This window comes from Bactrocera dorsalis, chromosome 2 (assembly GCF_023373825.1).
Source record: "Bactrocera dorsalis isolate Fly_Bdor chromosome 2, ASM2337382v1, whole genome shotgun sequence".
Taxonomy (NCBI): domain Eukaryota; kingdom Metazoa; phylum Arthropoda; class Insecta; order Diptera; family Tephritidae; genus Bactrocera; species Bactrocera dorsalis.
The window spans coordinates 7,178,260-7,204,512 of record NC_064304.1 but is presented as its reverse complement, the minus strand read 5'-3'; the positions used below and the strand labels follow the sequence as shown (position 1 = coordinate 7,204,512).

The 26,253-nt window shown below is 38.3% G+C and overlaps 2 protein-coding genes across 2 annotated transcripts; one reads left to right on the top strand and one right to left on the bottom strand.

Annotated features, from left to right (window-relative positions):
* Nucleotides 1–8,091: 8,091 nt before the first annotated feature.
* LOC105222615 (uncharacterized) lies at nucleotides 8,092–9,438 on the bottom strand. The gene has a single exon (XM_049447572.1). The coding sequence runs from the start codon at nucleotides 8,904–8,906 to the stop codon at nucleotides 8,205–8,207; it is 702 nt and encodes a 233-aa protein (XP_049303529.1). The 5' UTR covers nucleotides 8,907–9,438; the 3' UTR covers nucleotides 8,092–8,204.
* Nucleotides 9,439–10,944: 1,506 nt separating this feature from the next.
* LOC105222616 (3-oxoacyl-[acyl-carrier-protein] reductase FabG-like) lies at nucleotides 10,945–11,832 on the top strand. Its single transcript, XM_049447397.1, has one exon. The coding sequence runs from the start codon at nucleotides 10,974–10,976 to the stop codon at nucleotides 11,739–11,741; it is 768 nt and encodes a 255-aa protein (XP_049303354.1). The 5' UTR covers nucleotides 10,945–10,973; the 3' UTR covers nucleotides 11,742–11,832.
* Nucleotides 11,833–26,253: the final 14,421 nt, after the last annotated feature.

Sequence of the window (26,253 nt, the reverse complement as noted above, 5' to 3'; positions counted from 1 at the left end):
CTACCAATTACATTGTGTCATACTATATATTGCAGTGGAAAGGTGAGAGTTTAAGCTTTAACTAAATTATAAATAAATTCGGGAAAATTGAAAAAAGTTACAGCTTTTCAAAAATGAGTAAAAATAATTACGAAATTTCCTATATTTCGCAATTTTTGTATAAAAGGGAAGAATGTCATGCAAGCCAAATGAAACTTGTGAAGTTTACGGAGACGATGCTGTATTAGTTCGTCCAGCACAACAGTGGTTCGCTCGAGTCCGTTCTGGAAATTTCGATGTGAAAGATTTACCTCGCTCTGGTCGACCTATCGTTGAAAAAGTCGATGAAATTATGGAATAGGTTGACTAGAGTCGCACAAAAGCAGCCATGACATCCCTAAAGAAATTAACATTCATCACCAACGGGTTTTAAAACATTTAAAAAAGGCTGGCTACAATAATAAAACTCGATCTTTGGGTACAACAGGAATTGTCTGCAAAAATTTAATGGACCGAATTGACATCTGCGACTCTTTGCTGAAACGAAAAGAAGACGAATGGTTGGATCTAATACGACAATTATGTGTGAAAAAAGTCATGGTCCAAGCGTGGTGAAGCTCAACAAATGATCGCAAGGATTGACGCCTCGAAAGATTATGCTGAGTGTTTGGTGGGATTGGAAAGGAATCATCCACTACGAGCTGACTCAGCCTGGTCGAACGATTGATTCTGGTGAGATTGAAGCAAGCAATCGAAAAAAACAGGCAGAACTGATCAACGGAAAGGGCTTCCTCTTATTGCACACCCAAGGGTTAAAAATAATATTTGTGCGCGAATAGAAAGTAATGCAGCGTTATGCCATTGTATCGTGCTGCATTTATTAAAGGCGTGTGCCTCGCGAACACACACATTTGCATGCCTACATATTTATTTATATTTATATATAATATATACACACAAATATATATATTTGTTTATGAATATGTGTGTTTGCCTGATGGCCTTTCAATGCCACTGTAAATGGCAATGTGTCCCTTGCCTGCTTCGTCGTCGTCCGTTGCGCACAACAGCAATATTGTGTTGTTGTATACTTGTAGTTTCGCCGATTTTGCGCGCTGTTATTGCGCTTTAATAACTTTTCGTAAAGTTGACTTTTGATAAAAAGAAAATACGCGCATAATGGCCAAATTATTTTACAACATGATTATGATTTTTAAAGACTACACAAACCACCCACACACAGGCACTCACTGGCACACACACACACATAGCCAGTGCGCGACGGCGAAACGGTGTCATGTTGTTGATTATTGTCATAACTGTGTTTAATGCCATAACCAAGCTCTAAGCTCCACCGCACAGACACATACATACCCTTGCATGCATATACATATATTTGGCTGTACATTTATAACTCATCCCAAAAGTATGCAAGCATTTTGCTTGTGTAAGCTTTGTCCTGCCGCAGCTGTTGTCTGCTCCTTGCGAGCGCAAATAAAAACTTTGCAGCAAGATATGCCGTTTTTACGGTCATTATGAGTTTTTCTTTATAGCTTTAACTTTATTTAGGCTTTAAATAATAATTCATGGCACGACCACTTGGAAGTAACTTGATAAGCGGAGCGAATCTGCGCGCAACAAACGAAAATAATGAGTACAACAAAAGTAGGTTTAAAGGATTTTTATGCGCCAGTCACTTTAACGAAAGAATTTAATTAATTTTGCTACTTCGCTGGTGCATTGCTTAAGCTTGTGTTGTTAAGAGTTTGTGTATATTTACTAGTGAATTTCAAAAAATCGATTTTTGTCTGCGTATATATCGGATGGTCACATATTTTAGAATATTCTCCGAAAATTTTATATACGTAAGAATTTTTTAATTTAGTGCCATCGTCTTCCAAAATCTTAAATGTTGTAGATCGGAATAGCTATAGTGTTGTATATATTGGGTAGTCTAAAAAGTCTTTCCGTATTTCTAACCAATTTTCAACTTATTTTTTTATACTTATAACGAATTTTAATAAACCAAATATGTACCATTTTGGTCGACCGTGTTTGCCATTTATCCGCTAGAGACATTATTCCATCAGTGTAAAACTTTTCTGGTTTCTCGGCGAAAAACTGCGACAAGTAATTTTCACAGGCTTCTCTTGAAGCCAACTTTACTCCATTAAGGAAGTTCTGCATTGACCGAAACAAATGGTAGTCCGATGGTGCAAGGTTAGGATACTATGGTGGATGCATCAATACTTTCCAGTCAAGCTCTCCCAGTTTTTGCCGAGTCATCAAAGATGTGTGTGGTCTAGCGTTGTCCTGATGGAAGACGAAGCCCTTTCTGTTGATCAGTTCTGGCCGTTTTTTTTCGATTGCTTGCTTCAATCTCATCAGTTGTTGACAGTAAAATGTAGAATCAATCGTTCGACCAGGCTGGAACAGCTCATAGTGGATGATTCCTTTCCAATCCCACCAAACACTCAGCATAACCTTTCGAGGCGTCAATCCTGGCTTTGCGACCATTTGTTGAGCTTCACCACGCTTGGACCATGATCTTTTTCGCACATTATTTTCGTATTTGATCCACTTTTCGTCTCTTGTTACCATTCGCTTCAGTATTGGTTCGATTCAATTTTGTTTCAGCAAAGAATCGCAGATGTCAATTCGGTCCATTAAATTTTTCACAGACAGTTCATGTGGTACCCAAAGATCGAGCTTATTATTGTAGGCAGCTTTTTTTAAATGGTTCAAAACCATTTGGTAGTGAATATTACGTTCCTTAGCGATGTCATGGCTGCTTATATGATAGTTCTGGTCCATTTTTTCCATAATTTCATCGACTTTTTCCACGATAGGTCGAGCAGAACGAGGTGCATCTTTCGCATCAAAATTTCCAGAATAGAATTTCCAAACAATTTTCTGTGTTTTGGGTCATTGCAAATATAACAAATATTATTTAAATATTCCTAAAAACAATCTTGCTGAAGTGACTCATTTTGATTGGGTTTAATTTTAATTAGTTTTTCTTCCTTTCTTTCCAATAAATAATATTGTTAAATAAATTTAAAAATGGTCATTAACTAAGCTACCACTTCTGCAGCAACCATTAAAGCAACGGCTCGCCGCAACTCCAAAATTTTAAATGCTTTCTGCGTGTAACAGTTTCAATGGCGTTGCATGTTTGAATGGATCTTTTGTAGCATCTACATATTGTATATATCTATATCTTTTGCGCGATGTCTGCCACTGCTATGGCTGGTTACTGATCTCTCGGCTAGTTCGCTGGCATATTTTAATGTGTTTTGCTCTTTTTAGGCCATTTTTGTCGTTCGTCGTTAGCCGTTGAGTAGCGCACAGATAACGGGCTAGAGCAACGGCAACAGCAAAGCCGAATTTATAACTCGGCCATAACGGCGCATCGCGCAATAAAGCACTCACATAACACCCGCAACACTTGCAGTTAAGTGACAGTTAAAAAAAAAAAAACAACAAATAACCATTATGAACAAACCGTTTGCAAGGAAGCATAAGCAAATACAAAAAAATGTCATGTATTGCATGGATATTTAAGTGTTGGTCAGCGTTGATGGCCAGCAAATAGGAGAAAACAGCGCAATTTACTTGCTCCAATGCCAAATTTTTATACACGTATGTGTGTATGAAAATTTTGTTGTTTGTTGTAAATTTCATTAATTTCATTTTTTTTGTATGTATGTATAGAAATATTTTGGTAAACTTTATTCTCCTTATTCAACAAAAATTGCACCATCGTTTCACTCCGAAGTCCAATCGACAGTCGTCCGAGTGATCTGCACACGATGAATCCGCTCCAAACAAAAAAGAACCGACTATTAAATAGGGTATGGGACTGTTTGAAGGAAGAAATTGTCGAAAAATGGCCTCATTTGAAGAAAGGGAAAGTTTTGTTTCACCAAGACAATATACCATGTCACAAGCGGCAAAAATTCATGAATTGGGCTTCGAATTGCTTCCTCAGTCACTGCATTATCTAGTTCTGACTCCCAGTGACAATTTCTTGTTCTTAGATTACAAAAGAATGATCAGTAAGAAGAAATTTTTTCGTATGAAGAGCTGATCGCGGAAGTTGAGGCCTGTTTTGAAGCAAAGAACAAATCATACTACAAAATAATATAGAAAAATTGGAGGATCCCTCAGTAATTAGCGTATTACCCTTCAAGGGAACTATGTTCAATAAAAGAAAAGAACCAAAAATATGATTTACTATGGCAGGTCGGAGTCTTTTCAATTGAGATGATAAGACAGCTACTTTTTATGGATACAATGGACACTGAAGAGTTTCCTCTGGATAACGGCTTTTGAGAAGGTTGTGGTATCTCCTCAATTTTATGTTATACTAACTTATCCGTCTAGCTGGGACAGTTGCAAGAAAAGCCTTCTGATATGCTTACTCTTGGAGATGAAGCAGGTCTTTCAATTCACAAAGAACCATTTCACTTCGAACTGTGGAGAAATAGTTTCGACGATTCAGAGCGGGTGAAAACGACACCATGGATAAGCCAGCCGACGGAAGACCTGTGACGACGAATACCGTTCAAATCATGAAAAGCATCGAGTTAGACTGGCATGTGGTATTTTGTGACATCGCCCAGAAGATGGGAGTTTGTCACCAAACCATTTTAAACCATCTGCAGAAGGCTGGAAACACAAAAGAGCTTGATGTTTGCTCGATGATTTGACGCAAAAAAACCTTCTGGCCCAAATAAACGCCTGCAATATGCTGCTGAAACGGAACGAACTCGACCCATTTTTGAAGCGGATGGTGACTGGCGACGAAAAATGGATCACAGACGACAATATCCCCGTGAATAGTCCCAAACAGTGGCCAAGCCGAGATTAACAGCCAGGAAGGGTTTGCTGTGTATTTGGTGGGATTGGAGGGGAATCATGCACTATGAGCTGCTCCCATATGGCCAAACACTGAATTCTACCATATACTGCGAACAACTGGACCGCTTGAAGCAGGCGATCGACCAGAAGCGTCCAGAATTGGCCAACAGGAAGGATGTAGTGTTCCACCAGGACAACGCCAGAGCACACACTTCGTTGATGACTCGTTAGAAGCTACGGGAGCTCGGATGGGAGGTTTTATCGTATCCACCATATAGGCCATACATAGCGCCAAGTGATTACCACCTGTTCCTGTCCATGGTATATAAATCATGTTTCTTAAACACATGTATGCTTCATCTGCACCTCAGAGCTTTAAAGATTCCAGCAACATGAAATCAGTTACTTTATAAACATACATATATATTTGTATGTGTGTACAAGTTCTTGTAATGCAACATGCTTATCTGAGTGTAGTGAAGCAACATATTTCCTACTTAACATTTGCTTTGTGTAATTACGGTACTTCCCTTGGTTAATGCTGGCGTTTAGTAACATTCATTCATTCCTTCATGACACCCCAACGCTTTGTGTTCCTTTCAGTGAAGGTAAGTGCACGTTTTAAATGGCAATGGCGACGGCAGCGCCATCTGTCTTGACACATTGCAATGTTAAATAGATGATATTTTGTCAAACACGTTTGCTACGTGACTGAAAAATAAAAATTAGTCTGCTCGAAAACTCAATGCCGGGAAAATATTTGCAACTACTCGAGAGTGCACGAGACTACACACGCACATATACATATATACACACACAAATATATCATACATGCAAACATAGGTTCATACATATTTACAGTTGTGTGTTATGTCTAACAAAACTGAAAGCGATAAGGACATCAAGTGGCGGAAGGAGCTGCAGCAACAGCTTCCTTGAAGCTTCCTAGGTGGATGCGTTGGTTTGTAGGTGATTCCCGTTACAAGTATAAGTGGTGCCAAAGATTTACACTCGCGTGTAACATTATTGATTGTGAGAGAAAAAATGGAGCGACGGCGAGCACACCTGTGAATAATATGCGGCAATGCGTACGTGCATGTCTAACACCGCAACCAACCCGACGCACCCTCGCCGTCTTCGTGTGGACTAAAAGTTTTTGAAAAAATGCAAAAGAGAGTGTGGAGTTACGTGTAAATGGGGACAGCAGTTAGAGGCAATGGCAGACTTCTACCGATTCCGTGGTTACAATTTTGTAAGAAATTTGTCGAAAATGAGTTTGATGGTCTCTCCGTGCTGGTGTTGGGGAGTTTATGAGATGTTTAATGTGTACTCAATTCATATTTGTATTTGTGTCTATTCATTAGGTTGCTCCCGTACATACGGAGACCATTTCATATTTACTTATATATGGTGATCCAGGTAGAAGTACATTTTCAATAGCCCTTTTTTGACAGATCGGACGTGAGTCGTGCCAAGCTGTCATTATTATGCTGTTATTTTTGTTCAGTATTGTTTGACATTTCATCATGGAAAGTCTACGCCCGAACAGTGTCTTTATAAATCGTTCAACTTTATTACAAAAATTTACTTTCTGTAAAAATTGTGTTTCGCGCGCTTCGCTCAACTTATGGATAACATAATGGGACTACTGAGCATACTATTCGCAGCACCATCACTCATCTTGAGATCCATTATTCATTGTTGGATAATATTCGACCAAATAGTCCACGGCCGGCACGATTCGACATTTTGGAGTCAAATTTTGTTCAAATTCTGGCTCAATGGGTATGTAAACAAGAAAAATTACCGCATTTGGGACGACGAGCAACCTAAGGAGATTCAAGTACTGACATTTTATCCAGAGAAAAATAATAGTTTGGTGTGGTTTGTGGGCCGAAGAAATTATCGGTTCATATTTCTTTTAAAATGATGCCGGTGAGAACGTAAATATTTGATGCCTAAAATTGAAGCTCGTGATCTCGGTGATATTTGGTTTCAACAAGACGGCGCTACTTCCCACAAATCGTATCAATTAATGGATTTATTGGTGAGCAGATAATTTCACGTTTTTGGCCGGTCGATTGGCCATCAAGATCGTGTAATATCGCACCGTTAGACTTTTTCTTGTGGGGATATGTAAAGTCGAAATTCTATGCGGACAATTCCGCTTCAATCTATGCCTTGGAGCAAAACATCACGCGTTTTATTCGCCAGTTACCAGTCGAAATGCTCGAACGAATCATCGAAAATTGGACTAAATGGTTGGATCATCTGAGACGTAGCCGCGGCCAACATTTAAAAGAGATAATATTCAAAAAACAAATGCCAAATAATATTCTTTCGAATGATAACAAACATTCCGCACTTAATTTGGAGTTTTTGTGGTTTTTTCTTCAAAAAAGTAGGAAACCTCGAAATGGTCGAAATGGAAATGGATCGCCCTTTACTTTATTCCAGCAAAAACATAAAATTTTTATAATTTGTTTTTTCAAGTGTACGAACCACCTTAATACTAACTAATACTTACTGGCACATATTATTTATGATGTACCAACAATCAGGTGGCTCCGGTTTTCGATTTCGTTTCTTTTATTTATTTCTGCTCGTTTTTTTGGCTGCATGAAAAAGACATAATCATATGAAAAGTGACAGGATCACGAAGCAGTGTCTGTGTACGAATGGATGGCTGTCTTTGCAGGGCACAAAATTCGGGAAGAAAGTGATTGAAATGGAAAGGTCAGAATAATAAATGGTGGTAATTTCGATAATACGAATGAGAAATAAATGCACTGTCTGCCGTAGTTGTGGCCATAATTAAAGTCACCTGTTAAAGAAAATTGTGTTGTTAATAATAAATGAAGTTAAATGTTTAATAAAACATGAAATTATATTTTATTGTGGTTGGTGACCTGTTGATGGATAAAGTAGGGAGGTTAAATTGCGGTTTTTAAATATTATACAAGTTAGAAGGCGTCTCGGTTGCTGACCTAAGTTGTTTCGAAATGGAGATAATAACTGAAAAAGTAAAAGTATGTAAAACTTTTATAAGGCTGCGGTCATGAGGAAGCTGTTTATGAAATTTGCCTTCCGAGGTTGGTTTGCAGGATCCTACCTTTGCCGATAAAGACTCAGACCTAAGTATAAAGTGGGCCGAGAACGTATGTCTAATTGAAATGCCACAAACTCGATAAATTAGACCTGTTTAAAGCAAATATAAAGTATTCACTTATATTTTGGAATTTAAACTTTATTATTATTATATATTAGTCAACAAAGCATAACAATGACGGTCGTTTTATCACATTTTGGAGTCTGTTAGATAAACTCTATCTAAATTCTATCTATTATTCCCACTCTCCACATTAAACACGAATAATCGAGGAAGGCAAGTAAGTGGCACCCGGCGAGCTTACAATACGTGGCGCTTGACGAGTAGCCTCAGAAGCAAAATTGTGTACAGGAGCCACGCCACCATCGTGCGATTGAGAGTTGCCACCCAATTGATCGTATTGTGATTGAATAGCGCGTTGAGCATTGAGAGCATCCTCTGGGGTACGGTACTTGACGAAATGTACATCGGGTTTATGACCTGTATGGTCGTATTGAGACTGCAATTTGTTGGCCAGATCACCCAAGTCGGCTTGTTTTTGTAGAACATAGATGGCGGTCTTCTGTTCGGCCGCATGTCTGGCAAGATTGAGGGCGGCGTTCTCCAAGCCATTATTTTCGGGTCCCTTAACGAAGATAACACGCAGATTCTTCTTCAGTGCAGCTTCTAGTTGTTCACTGCCAGCAGGTTCATTGAAATCATCCTCATCAGCAGTGTAGCTGTAGAACTCCTTGTCGAATTCAGCGGCGGGTGCGGAGTAAGAAGGTGAAACTTGCGTGGCAGCACCATAGTTGCTACTTGGTCCACTTAGTCCGCTCAAACCACCAAGTCCACCACTACTGCCACTTGGTGCAAACGAGAGACCGGCGTCTGATTGTCCTTCCGGGCGATAGTTGTAGCCCAAGTTGTCGGCGCAGGCAGCGGCAAATAAACAGAGGACGATGAAGGCACGCATCTTTTTTATGAATACTTATGACTGGATATTCAAAAACGCGTACTTTGTTGGCACTAAGCTAGGCGTGTGGCTGATAAGACCCAGAAGTGTTGAGATGTGGAATGATTTCCTCTCCGCAGCGCACGAACTTTTATACAAATTGCAGATCTTCTTGCGAATGCCAAAAACTAATATGTCACTCGAGTGCATTCAAATGCTGCAATTTATTGTTAATTTATGAATTTTTATTTGCAGTGATTTTTCTTCAGTGCACATTGTGCGAAATTGCAACCTCATCGACATACTAGACGGCATATGATTGCGAATTTGCTTGGAGACAATAGGCGGCTGTCAATATTGCGATTATAAATTGGATTTCTATGCAAATGAACTAAGCGCCACCAGCTATTCAAGCAAGTTGTGAAATATTTTCAAGTCTTAATATATATTTTAAGCCATAAGGCATTGCTTTGCCATTTTTCTCGAATTAATCACCAAAACTAACAATAAAGTGTGAATTAGCGATTGTTTTCTTTTTATGTTGCTGCTCCTAATGAAGCATTATACATATGTTATACAAAAATAAATCGAAAGTGTTTGTGATGCCAACAATGACCATAAAAAAACAAATAATCAACGGCAAGTTGAAACTGTTTAAAGTAAAGTCTACCGCTTAGAATAGAATAGAATAAAAACATAGAATAGAATAGACTAGTGTTCTGCTTTTGCCAGTTTGTTCTTTAATTATGAGTTAATGCTGCTTCACAGCAAGCATGAATATAATTATTCCATAGAGGTGAGATCTTAACTTAGCCAAATAAGTATTGCCATATAAATAGTGATCTATTTGAAGGTTTCCTCCTTTTTTAGAGAAACAACACAGAAACATAAAATTTAATGAGGAATTTTTATTATCATTCGAAAGAACATTCTTTGGCATTTAATTTTTTAAGACTATCTCTTTCAAACGTTGACCGAGGCTACGTCTCAGATGGTCCTTCCGTTGAGTCCAACTTTCGATTACTCGTTCGAACATTTCGACTGGTAATTGACGAAGGACACGCGTGATCATTTGCTCCAAGGCTTGGATCGAAGCGGGATTGTCCGCAGAGAATTTAGACTTAACATATCCCCACACGAAAAAGGCTAACGGTGTGATAATACACGTGAAATCATCTGCTCACCGAAGTGTTCTCTCAATACATCCATTGATTGATGCGATGTGTGGGAAACGGTGCCGTGTTGTTGAAAGTAAATGTCCCCGATATCACGAGCTTCAACTTCAGTCATAAAATAGTCGGTTATTATGGCGCGATAACACTTGGTATTGACGGTAATGTTTTTATCGGCACCATTTTTGGTGAAATATGAACCGATGATTCCTCCGGTTCACAAACCCCACCAAACAGTTGCTTTTTCTTGATGAAATGACAGCTCCTGAATCTCTTTAGGTTGCTCTTCGTCGCAAATGCGGCAATTTTGCTTGTTTTCGAACTCATTGAGCCAGAAATGGGACTCATCGCTGAACAAAATTTGGCTCGAAATTGTCGGATCTTCTTGGAACGAATCGTCTCTATACGGTCTTCGCTTACACTCTCAGTGACGGCTGCTATATTTTCTTCACTGCGTACTGGACATAGTCTTTTCAGACGAATATTATCCAATAATGAATGCTGGGCCTCAAAATGGGTGATAGTGTTGCGAATAGAACGCTTAGTAGGCCGATTATGATCAGTTGAGCGAAGCGCCGAAACGTTCTTTACAGAACGTGAATCTGATTGAACAAAATATAGTCCTTACATGGAAAAACTTACAAGACAACAGATAAAAAGATAAATTCACGAAATTTGGCATGGATTGTCGACCAAGTTTGGAATAAGGTCTTTATCTTTAACCCATTAGAATTAACAAAAATAAAAACAATTACAAAAAAAAAACGCTTCACAAAAACGTAACAATTTAGATCGATATAAATTACAACGGCAACCCTGAACATTACAAAAATATTACCAAGTATAGTGATTGGTACTAAACAGGTTCGATATTCAAGTTTAGTTTCACTTTCATCGCGTAGTCGAATAGATCGCAATGAGTTTGGTTGGCAAAGTCGTTATTGTAACGGGAGCAAGTTCGGGCATTGGTGCTGCGACGGCGGAGGCTTTTGCCAAACAAGGTGCCAAAGTGGTGCTCGTCGGACGAAATGAACCAAATTTGAAAGCAGCTGAAGCGGTCTGTAAAGCAGCGAATAGTAAAGCGGAACTCTTTTCAATCACCGCTGATGTCACAGTGGATGCCGAACGCATTATAAGCGCTACAATTGAACGCTTCGGACAACTGGATGTTTTGATTAACAATGCTGGTATTTTTGAAACTGGCAACATTTTGGATATTGATGTCGATCAATTTGATCGTGTTTTCAATACAAATTTACGTTCCGTCTTCCTTTTAACTAAATTGGCCGCACCACATTTGATCAAGACCCAAGGTAATATCGTGAATGTCTCTAGCGTTGCAGGTCTGCGTTCGATACGTGATATTTCCACCTATTGTGCCTCGAAGGCAGCGCTGGATCAATTCACTAGATGTATCGCCTTGGATTTGGCGCCGAAAAATGTTCGCGTAAATGCTGTTAATCCTGGTGTTATTGTGACCGATATTCATAGACGTCTTGGTTTATCGCCGCAAGAGCTTGACGACTTTTACTCACGCTGTAAGGAAACACATCCACTTGGTCGTAGCGGCGAACCAAAGGAAGTGGCCGATGCTATTATTTTCCTTGCTAGTGACAGCTCCAGCTTTATAACGGGAGCAACTCTACCCATCGACGGTGGTTTAAATGCTGTTTGCTCTATTTAACTGGTTATTGTAATGTCTTTTTTAATATTTGCAAATAAATGTGAAATATAATATCAAAATTTACTATCTTTCGTAATTCACTTTAATAACTGTTGTTTATATATTTGCGTAATCGACATTGTAGTGTGGTCGAGAAATATTTTGTTTGAACCTTCTTTCAGTAGTATTTGTTGGGATTTTAAGACTTGCACGTTAATGGAGAAGTCGGTTATTGAACTTTTAATAATAAAATTCTCAATCAGCTCACTCAAAAACGAGGGAAACAAAATGGATGAACCTGATGCTTCCTCATCAAAATAAACACCATGAAGAATGTTCTGTTAATATGTTATAGGAAATAACATGGGCCTTACCTACAATTCTAAGATTTCTAAGAACACAACACTTCAAAGGTCTCGTTTTATTTCAACAGTACATTCCCAGGCGTAGCTGGTTGCGTCGCTGGGACTTATGTATGTATGTTATTTTTCCTATAATCTCTTAACCTTATTTTTACACATCCAAATTGGGGCGTCATGAACAGGTTTTTCAATTTGTTGTAACTTCTCTTTGATAATCTTGCAACATGTTTGTTTACCTAAGGGCAAGTTTTAGGGATTTTTCTCTACGACCATCATCTCTCAACCTCTCTTCCAGCTAATTGGTTTATTTGAAACAGAGAGCATTAGCGGCCTTTTAATATGCAAACTTAAATGCACTAATGGGACTCTCTATTATCAAATTAATATATCGAAAATTGGACTTTCGGTGGACATTTGAAAAAAAAAGTTGCTGTAAAAAATCGAAATTTTGGAAAGTTTTGAATTAACAATATTTTGTATAGCTGTCTTTGAGATATGATGTAAGAAAGAAAAAACGTGTTTAAAATTTTACGTGTTTAAAAGTCCGCCACTCAACGCTGCGCGCAGCTCCTTATTTTAACTGCTGTATCTCTAAAAGCACTCCGAATTTTAAAAAATCGCTTTTCTACTGTAGACATGTTAAGAAATCAATATATGAAAAAAATAAAATTAATTCCATCACATCGTATGTCCTTCTTAATTTTTAGTAGAGTTACAGAAACAAACAGAAGAACAAGAAATGATGGGCTAAGTTCGGGATCAACCGAACATTTTATACTCCTGCAACTTGCAAAGAATCAAAGCCAGGGAAATACTATAAGGTATAGTAGAACCAATGGTATAGAATAAAGTCAGACGGATGTTCGAAAATTCTGATATTAGTTTCATAAAGGCTAGGCCAAGTTTTCCTTAAAATTTTTCTATTTTAGTCACAAAGATACACTGTTATGAGTAATACACACTCTCTCAGTTTTATTGAGTTAACTCACATATTGGCCGATATATGAGGTATAAAGTCATCGCAACTTCGAAAATTGGGAGCCCATTTTAGACACACAGACATAATATTATAAGAGATGGATTATCCCTTAATTTCAGTTATATATCTCACACATTGACCGACATTTTCAGTCAAAAGTCAACTACGGGTCCCGTGGTCAAAATGTTCTGTATCTAGGGGCTTGAACAGTTTTTTATTGGAGTTAAACCATTTTGGATCATAAAGTGGCACACACCGAAGACATTATTCGTGCAGAGTTTTATCAAGTTATATTAATTATTTCTTGATCTGTGTATTGGAAACTGAACGAATCAAGTGGAATTTAAAATTGTGTTATGTGGGAAGTAGGCGTGTTTGTTATCCGTTTTCATCCATTTTCACAATGTAGGAAGGATGCCACGTACTAAATTTTGTCGAAATCGGTTGCTCGGATCGCGAGATATGGGACTTCGCCAAAAAGTGGGCGGTGCAACGCAGACAGTTAAAGGGATTTCAACTTTTGTCGTCATCCGGATCATTTATATATATATACTTGTATAACCCTATATCTATCTCGCTTAGTTTTAGGTTTTACATTTAACCGAATATGTGAACGCCAGTTCCTAACTTTTTACTCAAAATATCGTTCAACCTGTCAGATATGTTATTAAAATTCGAAAAAAATCTATTATTTGATCCTGGCAAGTTGCGGAAGTATAAATTCTTCGGTTAAACTCGACTTACTTGTTTCTTATATATTCATACAAAATAACAGTTAAAGTTTTGTATACCATATACACCACCATTTGCACAGGGTTGGAAACCGTAAGAACACCGAAATTTCTTTTGACGGGTTGAGTTGGTGTCGATAAAACCGAATTTCTAAAATTCAAATGAAATGCAGTTGAGTTTAAATAGAGACTTTAATTGCCTTTATGAACTTAAAGCCGTACTGCTAAGGGTTCAACACCTTAATTTCGAACAAAATCTCATGAAACGTATGTGGCATTTCCAAAAATATCCACCGATTTCGATAAGCATTCATCCACTTAGGTGGAAGTAAAAAAAATGTGCACATTCCAAGCCATTCGAAATGATGTCATAACATGGAATTGACTGCAAAATTAAAGACTTTTATTTACATACTGCGCCCAGACTGCTGTTGTCTAGAAATCCTTTTCTAAATTAGAACTTTTGGCAAGTAAAAGGCAAGGACAAGGAAGCTTAAACTCAAATATGCTCTATACAAATGTAAAATAATACAAGCGTTTAAGTAAAAATGAAAACAAAACAAAAGAAAAGACAAAATAAATATGCATAGGTATAACAGTTTTATGCATAAGCTTATAGTATACACATACATATGTATATGAAAATATATACCTGCTTCAGTACATTTTATGGATATCATCTTGTTACAATTTACAGATGACAAAACAATTCTGTTCACTTTAGTGCCAACTTCAGATTTAATTAAATAGACGCAATGCTACGGCGAATGGCTAAACACACATACTAGTACCATATATACACGCATACACACATATTTATATACTTTCCTGTACATACATGCATACATATGCACATCTAGCACTAACGGGCACATGCAAAAATGCTCAAATTTATGCGTTTGTATGTATGCGTGTGTGTATTCAGGTATTTACGAGCATGTGATGTTGGCTTACGCGTAGCTGCGTGGGGTCTAGCCCCCTTACCCGACTCGCAAATTCCACCAACCATGGCGCCCTGCCTGGCATACAGCTGTTGCGCGTTTTCACACCCACTCGGCACGCCATCCACTCGTTGCTTAATTCCAGTACGAGTGTCTCAGCTGAAACACAACATAGCCGCCACAAGTGGCATGTCCTTAGACGCTGTCACGGCTGTGACGTCGCACACATCCACGAAGAGGCAAGCAATTGCAAAGGGAGCACATTGCCCGTAGGCAAACGTGGTAGTTGTTGTTGCCATTGCTATTTACCTTGGTGCGTGCCTAAGTCTAACTGAATGTATCTAGGCGTGTGTGGGTGTTTGTGTGCGTGGCATTGCTGTTTTTACTGTCATGCCACAGAAAGCAGTAGCGAAAATATTATTGTTGCTTTTATTTACTTAAAGAAATTATAGTACTCGTGTTTCCTTGTTGACAATAATTTCATCTTTATACCTGCTTGGGCAGTAAAGCGAGCTCATCAAAAGAATGCCTAGCCGCGCCTGGGCAATCGGCGCTGGACGTGCGCTGCGTGACTCATCAGCAGCGCCATGCCAATAGTCCTCACTCGGCTCGTTGCTGTGCGAATGTATTAACCTCATCCTAGAGCGCGCTGAAGTGCCTACAGGAATTTTATATTCCCGCTATTACTTCTGCCGAAATTCGCTCACGGGCGTGCGAATAGACATGCCTCATCCTCGTCGTCGTCATCGCTGTCGTTTTCATTCTCGTCATTGGCATCCAGAAAGCATTCGTATGCACATATTTTGGTGCCTAAAATAATCAAATCACACATACACACACACGCACAATCATCCAAGTGCATGTGGGTGCCGGTGTCCGTGGGCTGTGGGCGCGGTCATGAATCCATTATGCATGTACGCATGTATTAGTTGTTAAAGAATTCGTCGAATAAATGCATAAAATTTGCTCGGCTCGGCTTCGCATTTGTCCTAACTGAAATTGTACAGATTCTCGTGTAAATATCATTCAATTCGCATAAATCTGCATGTGTATGCGTGTACGATTGACTGACTACATTGTAAAGAAAACAATCATTTGAATTCCATCAGCCAGCAAACCGCGAAACTGCCTACCAAACCTAACTTTGGTGCGTTCGTCCCTCCATCCGCCGGTTTACTTCTTGGGCAGCTTGTTCATGCGTCGGTCCAAACGTACAGCAGTCCCTCGATACGCCGGTCCGTTCGTTGACTCCATCCACTGGTTCGTTCTTTCAACCGCCCCTCCATCCGCCAGTCCGTCCATTCAGTCGTCTCTCCATCCTCCGGTTCGTTCATTCAATTGTCCCTTCATCCGCCAGTCCGTTGTACCAGTCGTTCCTCCATCCGTCAGTCCTTTCATTCAACCATCCCTCCATCAGTCAGTCCAATCGTTCGGCCATCCGTTAGCCGGTCTGCCGGCTGTTTATTTATTCTTTGTATACTTTGCGGATGAAGACGCTAAAACATCATACCAAAGTTTTGCCGTTGTTTGATTTGCCGCAACTCAAAGATAATTGGATCAGTTTAGTATTGTTTTTAATACCACACAGACGCGCGTTTCATGTAAATAAAATATGACGATAATTTTCAGCAGAATTCATACAATTTGTCGTGAATACTTTGTCTAAAGGAATCAAAAACCGTTTTCCTCCTTTTTACAATCATTTTCAGTAATTCTTTATTATATGCTTAAATATTGGGAAAACGTTGCGAAATTTCAGGTTCTCATATTTCCACATCATTTTGACGCCACGTCGAATCGGCAATGCAATAGACGCTGAGTAATGAACTTAATTGCTTTGGAAACAAGACTGTCTGTTCGAAAAGCCAGAAAATCCTGCACAAAGTGTAAAGGAAAGCGCATGAAGACTGCGGTAAGACCAAAAGTGATGGGAACAGTACCGCGCTTACCTTTTTAAAGATGGGATGCTAAGTCGCGAAGACTGTTTGTTTGATAAGACGAGATATCGGGTTTTGTCTTCGTTCCCAACCAGACCCATACGCTTCGCTTCCTTTACCGGAAGCAGAACTAACAGACGTATGTTGAGACCAATTATATCAATATCATCGAACAAGTCGCACGATAGGCAGTCGGCTTGTCTGAAACCGCGTTTGGTATCGAATTCTTATCCTTCCCGATCCTGACAGAGCTTTTGATATTGATCAACGTCAGTTTACAGTGTGGGAATACCAAATTCAGACATCGATGCATAAAGGCAGCTCCTTTTCGTGCTGTCGTTTGTGGTATGGTGAATATAGGGTCAGTTATTGATTTTCTGGGCCTAAAGCCACATTGATAATCAGATCTTTGAAGGTGGGTTTTAATCTTTCATACAATACGCTCGACAGAACCTTATACGCGATATTGAGGAGACTTAAAAAGAGAGTGTTCAAAGGGTACGGACGTGTTATTTAACTCGCTCCGTGAATCTTTACAAAAAAAAATTAATCATAAAACCAAAGTAAAACAAAAAAAAACAATTTATAAATTGTAAACAAACATTTAAAACAGTGCACACAAATTAATAATAATAAACATAAACAATTAGTGCACGAATCAACAAGTGAAAACAAAAAACAAAACAAAAATCAAACAAACAATAATGAGTGCTTCGCAGCCTCATCAGCAAGGCCGTAGGCATTCCTTAAATGCCTACTTCAGCTTTGTCGACCCAAACAAACAATCACAACTACTTGCTGCAAATACAAAAGTGTAACGGCGATGATGAGTTCATCGCGGCGATCAGCTGAAAAGGAGTCGAAGCACAAAGAAACGCAGTCAGCAGTAGCAGCGAAAACAAACAATCGGCAATAACAAATGCCCTGACACCAACCAGCCTGCAGGTGACCAACAAACTAACGAGCAGGCAAAGAAGAAAATCACAAGGCAAGGTGAGAGTGTTACCAACAAAAAAAAAGCCCGTCTGTACAAACAGGCATTGACCGCTACGTCAATATAAAGAGGAAATTAAGTCCTTCTAAAATCAGCGGTCAATCCTAAAAAATTTCAAGGGCAGTTGATTAGCCACACCAAATACAAAAATAAAACGGAAGTTTTAAAATGGCAACAGATTTGCCCGAAAAACCCAATACTAAGCAAATGGTCCAGACGACGATGCGAAAGGGTACCACCACAGTCGTTCATGCCAAACCACCTCCGATATATTTGCGCGAGCGTAGCAGTAATACTCTTGTTGCGAATTTTAAGTGAAATTGTTGGCCTACTAACAATTTTCATATAGCTGCACTTTTGAAAAAAGGGCAATATAGACGAAAACAAAAATTCAGTCCTACACTGAAAAAAGTTTCATGGAAATCGTTAAATTTTTGTCGAATAAAAAACAAAATTATTATTATTCGTATCAACTGAAGAGCTCTAAGGGCCTAGTTGTTGTGTAATCAAGGGCATAGAGTCCGCCGTAGTAGACTCTAGTGAAGTGAAAGAAGCATCATTGGAGGAATGTGGTTTTGGAATTAAAACAGTTGTAAATATATTTAATAGAAACAAAGTACCACAGCCAATGTTTAAAATTGAATTGTTGCCGAAATTTTTCGAATCAACTAAAAAAAAATGGAGCACACATCCTATATACAATCTGAAATATTTGCTGCGATCGCAGAGATAACTGTGGAAGAACACATAAAAGACAATGATCCGGTACAATGTACTAAACTGCAAGAATATGGGCATACTTTCAAATCATATTGCACTCTACTCCCCCCAGTGTTTGTGTGTATGTGGTGATCTACATCCCACTTCCCGAAATGCACCCTTAAGAAGAAGAAGAAATTATATAAAAAAATGCAGCAATTGTGGAGGAAATCACACTGCTAAACTACAGGGGTTTGTCCTGTATATAAAGATTTGACAATCGAAGTTGTCACAGGGCATTCAAGCACGTCGTAACCAAATGTTTACAAACACCCCGAATGAACATTATAGCAAAAAAAAAAAAACCCTCAGAGAAAAAGTTCAAATCCTATTACTTCTATCAGTAATAATATGCAAGGAAGCTATGCAAATGTGGGTGAAAGGCAACACTGTGCAAATGCAACTGCCGCAAAATCCTCCAAATGGAGGTATTGAAAACTATGATTATAAATCTTACACACGTGTATGACACAACTTATGGCTACCATGCAAAACATGATCCAAGAAAAATTTTGTGTTTAATAAAATCACAAAAATCCAAATGCTGCAAAATTTATTAAGTAAAAAAATGAGCTTTACTAAATATCTGTATATGGAATGCCAACGTGTTAACCAACATAAATTAGAGATTATCAGATTTCTGTCTGAATGAAAAGAATATTGATGTAATGCTTATATCAGAAAACTCATTTAACAAATAAAAATAATTTCAATATTCCGGGATTTAGGAGTCTATGTCACAAATCATCCAGATGGAAAAGCGCATCGGTGGCACGGCAGTGTTGATTAGAAATCGTTTAAACCACTATGCCCTAGAAATCGGCATGCTACTCCACAGTATACAAGCTTACAACAATTTCACTCAAAAATCGGGTTGTGACTTAAACCTTTACTGCTATATTACTGTCCACCTCGTTTTACAAATTACAGAAATCGAATTAAAGACTTTTTTTGGACCACTAGGTCAAAAATTTCTAGCAGGTGGAGATTATAACGCAAAACACACGTACATGGGGGCTCACGTCTTATTAATCCGAAAGGACGACAGTTGTACTACACTATTATGAATAAGAATAATAGCTGGATATAATATCTCCTGGTAAGCCGACATACTGGCCCAGTGATAGAAGAAAAATACCAGACTTAACAATAGATTTTGCTGTAGTCAAAAATATAGATAGATCGCTTTATGACAGCTGATACATGTACAGACTTATCATACTGATCATTCTCCTGTACTAATAAAGTTATACGAACAGCCCATGATATTTGAGCCAAAAGTTTCTCTAACATCACATAAAACTAACTGGTTGAAATATAGAAAGTATATCAGCACCCACATCAATATAGATTGCAAAATAAATACAGGAAGAGACATTGATGAAAATATAAGAGAAAATTAATGACGTAATAACTAATGCAGCTGTATTGGCAACACCAAAAAGAAATAACAAACCAGTTGGTTTTTAGAAAGATCACCAATAATGAATAAGAGGAAACTTGTAAATGAGAAAAGGCGAGCTAAGGCGGGAATGGCAGTTAAGTCGATCCCCTTCAACTTTGCTTCAACTGAAATCTGCTGTACGAAAGTTAAAAAAAAAAGCGCTTAAATGCGAAGAGGAACACAACACTGAAAATTATATAAAGAAACTGTGTCCAAATTCTCGCAAACAAAATTCTCTTTGGAAAGCACAAAGTCTTTCAAGCCACCAGTAGATTCCAACATGCCTCTAGACAGTTGAATGGTAATTGGGCAGTAGTGATGAGGACAAGGCAAATTGCTTTGCAAATCACCTAGAGAAAGGTATTTCAACCCAATTGCCCAAAGAACAAAACTTTTGAGTTTTTTTGCCAACCTTGCCCAATACCGTAAAAGAGTCGCATGTGTCGATTAGGACTTCTACTTCTGAAGTTACTAGAATAATAAAAGAGCTTAACCCAAAAAATCACCTGGACATGATAATATTACCCCCAAAAATGCGTGGGGGGGGGGTGTAATTGAGTTACCAAAATATTGCCGTAAAGGTGCTCTCTTTGCTCTTCAATGCAATTCTTAATCTCGCCGGACACTATCCAAATTCGTGGAAAAAGTCGCAGATCATCTTGGATAGACAAAACCTGGGAAAGACTTAACACAGCCGTCTTCATACAGACCAATCAGTCTTCTACCCTGTCTTTCTAAGATATGTTGGAAAAATTGTTACTATCAAAGATGACTCCTTTCCTCAACGAAAATAATATAGTACCCCCAAGTGCACCAATTTTGGGTTTTCGTGAAAAAAACATAGCACGATTTGAGCAAGTAAAATGAATTACTAACGAAATAAGAAGAGCATTTGAGCACAGGGAGTCTATGTTCAGCTATATTTCTAGAACGTGGCTCAGGCGTTTGATAAGGTATGGCATGAGGGGCCTTTTATACAAGATTAAAAAATATTCTGCCTTCAAAATTATATAAAACATTGGAATCGTATTTAAAAAATAGAAAATTTATAGTAAAAGTTGGGAGATTTCATATCTGATGAATGTACACATAAGGGCTGGTGTACCCCAGGGCAGTGTTCTAGGGCCCAACACTATACAGCATATATACAGCAGATCTTCCAACAGCTTAACAATGTATTAACTTCTACTTTTGCGGACGACACAGCTATAGTGAGCCGTAACAAATGCCACATAATAGCATCAAGAATATTCGCCGAGCACTTTAAAGTTTGTCGAAGAATGGGCTAGCTAACTAGGCGTATAAAGGTAAATGAACAAAAGTGTAAGCATGTTTACATTTCGCTTAGACCAAAAATGTTCCCGGCAATAAAAATTAACAATATTTTAGTACCACACGCGAATGAAGTAACCTATCTTGGGTATTCACCTAGATAGAAGACTTACGTGGAAAAAAACATATATCTAGTAAAATAAACTTGCATCAAGATAAGAGCTGCAAATTTAAATTGGCTGATTAATAATAAAAACTCCAAACTTAGCCTAGGACAACCAAAGTGCTTTTTACTATAAATGCGGTCATAAAGCCGATTTTGGATGTATGGCCATTCAACTGTGGGGTACGAACCTGTGCAAACTAATATAGACATAATACAAAGGTTCCAATCAAAAATGCTTAGATCAATCACGTGTTCACCATGGTACATGCGATAATGAGAATATCCAATAACTTGGGAAAGAACCTTGGTTATTTCTATGGTAAGGAAAGAAGTAGAAGACAGCAGAATTAAATATATATGTAAACTCCGTGATCACCCAAACCCTTTGGCTAATGCTTTGGTACATTCCTGCAATCAAACACGCCTTAAAAGAAGAGATATGCCCGCGTACTGAGGAGCAATGTATCACCAAAACACCTCAATCATTTGCTTGAGCGTGTCTAGTTTTTAAATAGGTTTAAGATTTTATTACTTATTGTTAGGCTTTAAACACACAAAAAGCAGATTCAATAAATAAAAAGATTTTGAAAAAAAAAAAAAAAAAAAAAAGGAGACTTATCCCACAATAGTTGGCGTAGATTGCGAGGCCTCTACTTTTGTGTAATGGGCAGAGTAAACTTAAACTCCAATCGTTGGGCATGCTTTCGTTCGACAATATTCTTCCAAGAAGCTGGTACATGTTCTTTATCAGTTCTTTGGCGCCCTATTTGATTAGCTCGGCCGGCAATTCATCGGTCTTCGTCGCTTTGTTGTTCTTCAGGAGGGGATTCTTTTATATATGGCTCAAGCAGCTCACGACTTTCGGTCTTAGACCAAGTATCCTCTGCGTATCCAAGGAATATCCGTTTGAAGGAGAACTGAATTGAGAAGGCAAACCATCCCTTCTCAGGGTTGTGCGCTAGTTTTAGGACCCCCCTCGTAAACAACGCCTCCCATTAAGAAAAAGGCAGGAGCTTACACTACAGTCACTTTATTTAAACTTCCTTTCCCAGAAAAGGAAACTCGCCTTTTGAAGTCACTTTTCCAGTGGACACACGTGAAATCGATGCTTCGTCTTAACTTTAAAGCTCCCAATGAAAACAAAAACAAAAATAACTTAACTACCGAAAAAAAGCTTAACTAACGGCGTCTTTACTTCGATAATTTCAGTCTTGACCTTCTGACGTTCGCTTGGTTGTCGATGCCACTTGCAAGCTTTGATTAAAGGCCAAACCAATGGAATACTAAAAGAAAGAGAAAAGTAAAAAGGAAATACGTGTTTATGTGGCGTACATGATAATGAAGTTGCGAAAGGAACACGAAAAATAACAAAGTGGCCAACGGCAATGGCAGAAACCTTTTTGTCAGGGCTTGTCTAAATAACGTGGCCAACATTTAGAACGCCCAATGAGCCTAATATGCAACATTCATGGAGCGGTGGCGCTGCCATTTGTTGGCCGTCATCACGTCGTTGAGAGCGGGTATCGCATTGCATGAGATCGATGGGATGGCTGTTGCCGCGCGCTGGAAGTGCCGTCAAGTTGCAAGTTGAGGAAGCACGTGCACCGCAAAATGGAGCCTCGACATGACTGCTATGTATAAATATTCGAAATTCTGTGCGCGTGGTGTGACACCCGGCCGCGTTTGCGCCTCCCCAAAGTTTACTTACGCATAGCCGTAGCAGGCTGGGCGTGAGTGTTGTATACCCTGCAGCGAAACGTCAAATTAGTCGCGGATGATATTGACGTGAACTAGTTACAAAAGCATCATATTTATACCACTTATTAGAGATTTCCTTTAGATATGTAGTATAGCATAATTCTATCAGCAAATTCGTTTTTCACAATAAAATTTAAGAGGTCTTGAGTAGTTCCTTAGGATATACTTGTATTAAGAACTCAACTGATAGGTATCCGTTCTGAGCAGGTACGAAACTGCCATATTCCTAACCAAAATCCGATAATTGACATTTCGTAGAGCAGCCAACGAGAAAATCTATTATTTAATTGCAGAAAAAATACCAGTTAGCTGACTAATTGGGTTCGAGTACTTACGAGTACTAGTTAGAAAGTACTATGTAACAAGTTGAATTCTCTGTAGGATACCTATACTCCTTTTGTACATATGTATGTATGCGTGTGTGAACTTTTGAAGTACTTACATACATATATCGAAATATGATGCTCGTACTCGTATTAAGGCTGGCTTCCTCCGTTTTTTCATCTTTTGCCAAAAAGTTGTAATTAATCAATCAAAAGAAACTTTTGCAGCATCACGTGATTTCCGTACAAGATAAGTGCTATACGTATGTATCTTCGAGTTTGTTTGTTGGAGTATGTATATCTATAGAAATATATGTACATATATATATCACCATGAAGGCATACTTTGAGAGCTGTAAGTATTTGGAATAATAAATGCGAATACCTCGAAATAGTATACCATTCCTTTATGGATTTGATCGCTATATGAATAGTACATTCGAAAACTTTGCTCACTTTGAACAATCAGTTTTGTCTGTTTTGTACAAAAATGATATTTTCCTCACACTGTAACTAATTTGATACGAAGAGCTTGTTATACCTTGCAGAGAGTATACTAGGTTCGCCACGAGATTACCATCATACCAAAGCATAAGGCTGCATGGTAAACTGTTCTATTTGACAAGATATCTTCACGAATTGTAGCACAAATCATTATCCAAGGCAGCGCTACAATCCTCAAACATATTGTTGTAGTGAAAACTGTCGCTTATAGCTGTCATGCAAACTGACCGAACAAAATCGGGGTAAAGTCAATATTCACTATTTCTAAGATAATATAGCCCTCTTTACTTCGACAAAAACAATTGAAATTTCTAATTTTAACAATTTCCCAATCCACCGCTATTTAAGTATGATAGTCTATTCGCTTTATGCCAGTCGTTTGTTCGATTTGCCGAATCGATGACAGCTTCTTTTTCTGTGTAAAAATAGGAGAGCGGACTTCGATTTACTTTCGAAATTTTTAAAATTTAAAAATATACATATATATGTATCAGTTGCCATACAATGACTCTTGTTTTGGACTCCGCGCATTACCCCCGACCATCAAACTTTTTATAAAATATTTAATTATTTTGCAAGTACACAAGTCTTACTTTTAATCACATACTATGAACATAAATATTATTTATACATATATACTAAAAAACGCCATGAAAATAGATAGGGAAATAAGCTGTGTTCTCACTACATACATACATAAGTATGTGCTAACATATGTAGTAATTGCTCTCAAGGTGGCATTTACCCTTGCCAATGACCTCACCAGCTGCTTTCGCAACAATATTAGAGCAAAAATATGTACCACTTGCGTACTATTGTATGAGATGCTACATAATTGCAATCTGAGGCGCGCGCAAAAGCAGGGCGCAACACATTTGAATGGGTAATAAATTAAACGACAATTTACACTTTTAACATTACTGTGTGTACTTGCAGCCAAGAGAGGGCCGCTTGTTGTCGCTGCCATACAAAGTGTTGTAGGTGTGCTTAGCTTTAGTTAACTCGTACGTGTGACTTTGTATAAGTGTGTGTGTACGCACATACACATACACAGAAAAAGTGCAAATAACCCGCACTTGCTTGTGCCATCATTTAAACGCTTTTTCCCATACACACTCGTGTTTTTGCTTTTATATACAGTTGGACATACACACATCCATACAAATGAAAGCTCTCTGTGTAGCTTGCAAGTGTGTCACTCGGCGAACTCTTTACATCTCAGCACGCATATTCCACATGAAGGAGTTTGAAATAAAAATGCCTTGGAGAATTGAAAGCAAAAACAGGTATAAATATTTATTCGCATATATTTAAGTATATGTATGTTTGTATATGTGAATACACTCAAGAAAAATGTTATTGAATGTGAAAAGAAGTTTGTTATTAAAAACCACTGCCAAGATAAATTATTTGAAATAAATATCGAAGTGTTCGTTGAACGAATTCGAATTTATGCGATATACGACTTGTAGCCATTTATAAGTTATACTAAAACCATGAGTACTACGAGTTGTCTCCATGATGGAGCAACTTAGTGTTATAACCAGACAACTCAGAAGTTTACAGAAGTTTGATGTTATAACGGATGATCCAAGTAGAGGTACTTTCTTCAATAGCCTTTTTTAGCAGATCACGCAAGAGTCGTGTCAAACTGTCATGTTATGTTTGTTCAGTATTGGCATTTCATCATGGAAGAGCTTACGCGTTCGACCTTGCGTAGTGGCATCGAGCCCAGTTTTGTTCAGTGATGAAGCCCATTGCTGGCTCCGGAGATAATCGTCAAGAAATAAATGCCAAGGAATATTCTGTCGAATGATAATAAACATTCACATTAAATTTTAAGTTTTTGTGTTTTTTTCTTTAAAAAAGTAGAGAGCCTCGTAATAGAGCACGCTTTTTATACTCGAAACGCCTTTAAATACAATTTACCTTGTTTGCAGTGACTTAAAATATTCCACTTGGCCAAAACATAGAATCAAATCACGTTTATTTTTCATAACTTTCGACGAGAATGAAGAAATGCTAAAAAAATATTATAACGGTACTTCGAAAAACATCTATAATATTGTGACAACTGATGAATCTTGGATCTACGCGTATGAGCCCGAAAGTAAACGGCAGTCGACTATATATGTGTTTCCAGATTAGCCGAATCCAACAGAATAGTTGGCGAATGGAGCACTTCAAAGCAAATGGTTGCCAGTTATTTGGAAAAACTGGTCATATCGCAACGATACCACTAGAACAACACAAAATAGTAAATTCTTAGTGGAACACAATCATTTATTTGCCAGTTGTCTTAGAAGAAATCACGAAACCTTACCGCTGAAGACGGATCACTCTTCACCATGCGAGCTCTCACA

What these genes read in the sequence shown, in the direction of transcription:
- LOC105222615 (XM_049447572.1), bottom strand. Translation starts at nt 8,906, where the DNA reads ATGCGTGCCTTCATCGTCCTCTGTTTATTTGCCGCTGCCTGCGCCGAC.
- LOC105222616 (XM_049447397.1), top strand. Translation starts at nt 10,974, where the DNA reads ATGAGTTTGGTTGGCAAAGTCGTTATTGTAACGGGAGCAAGTTCGGGC.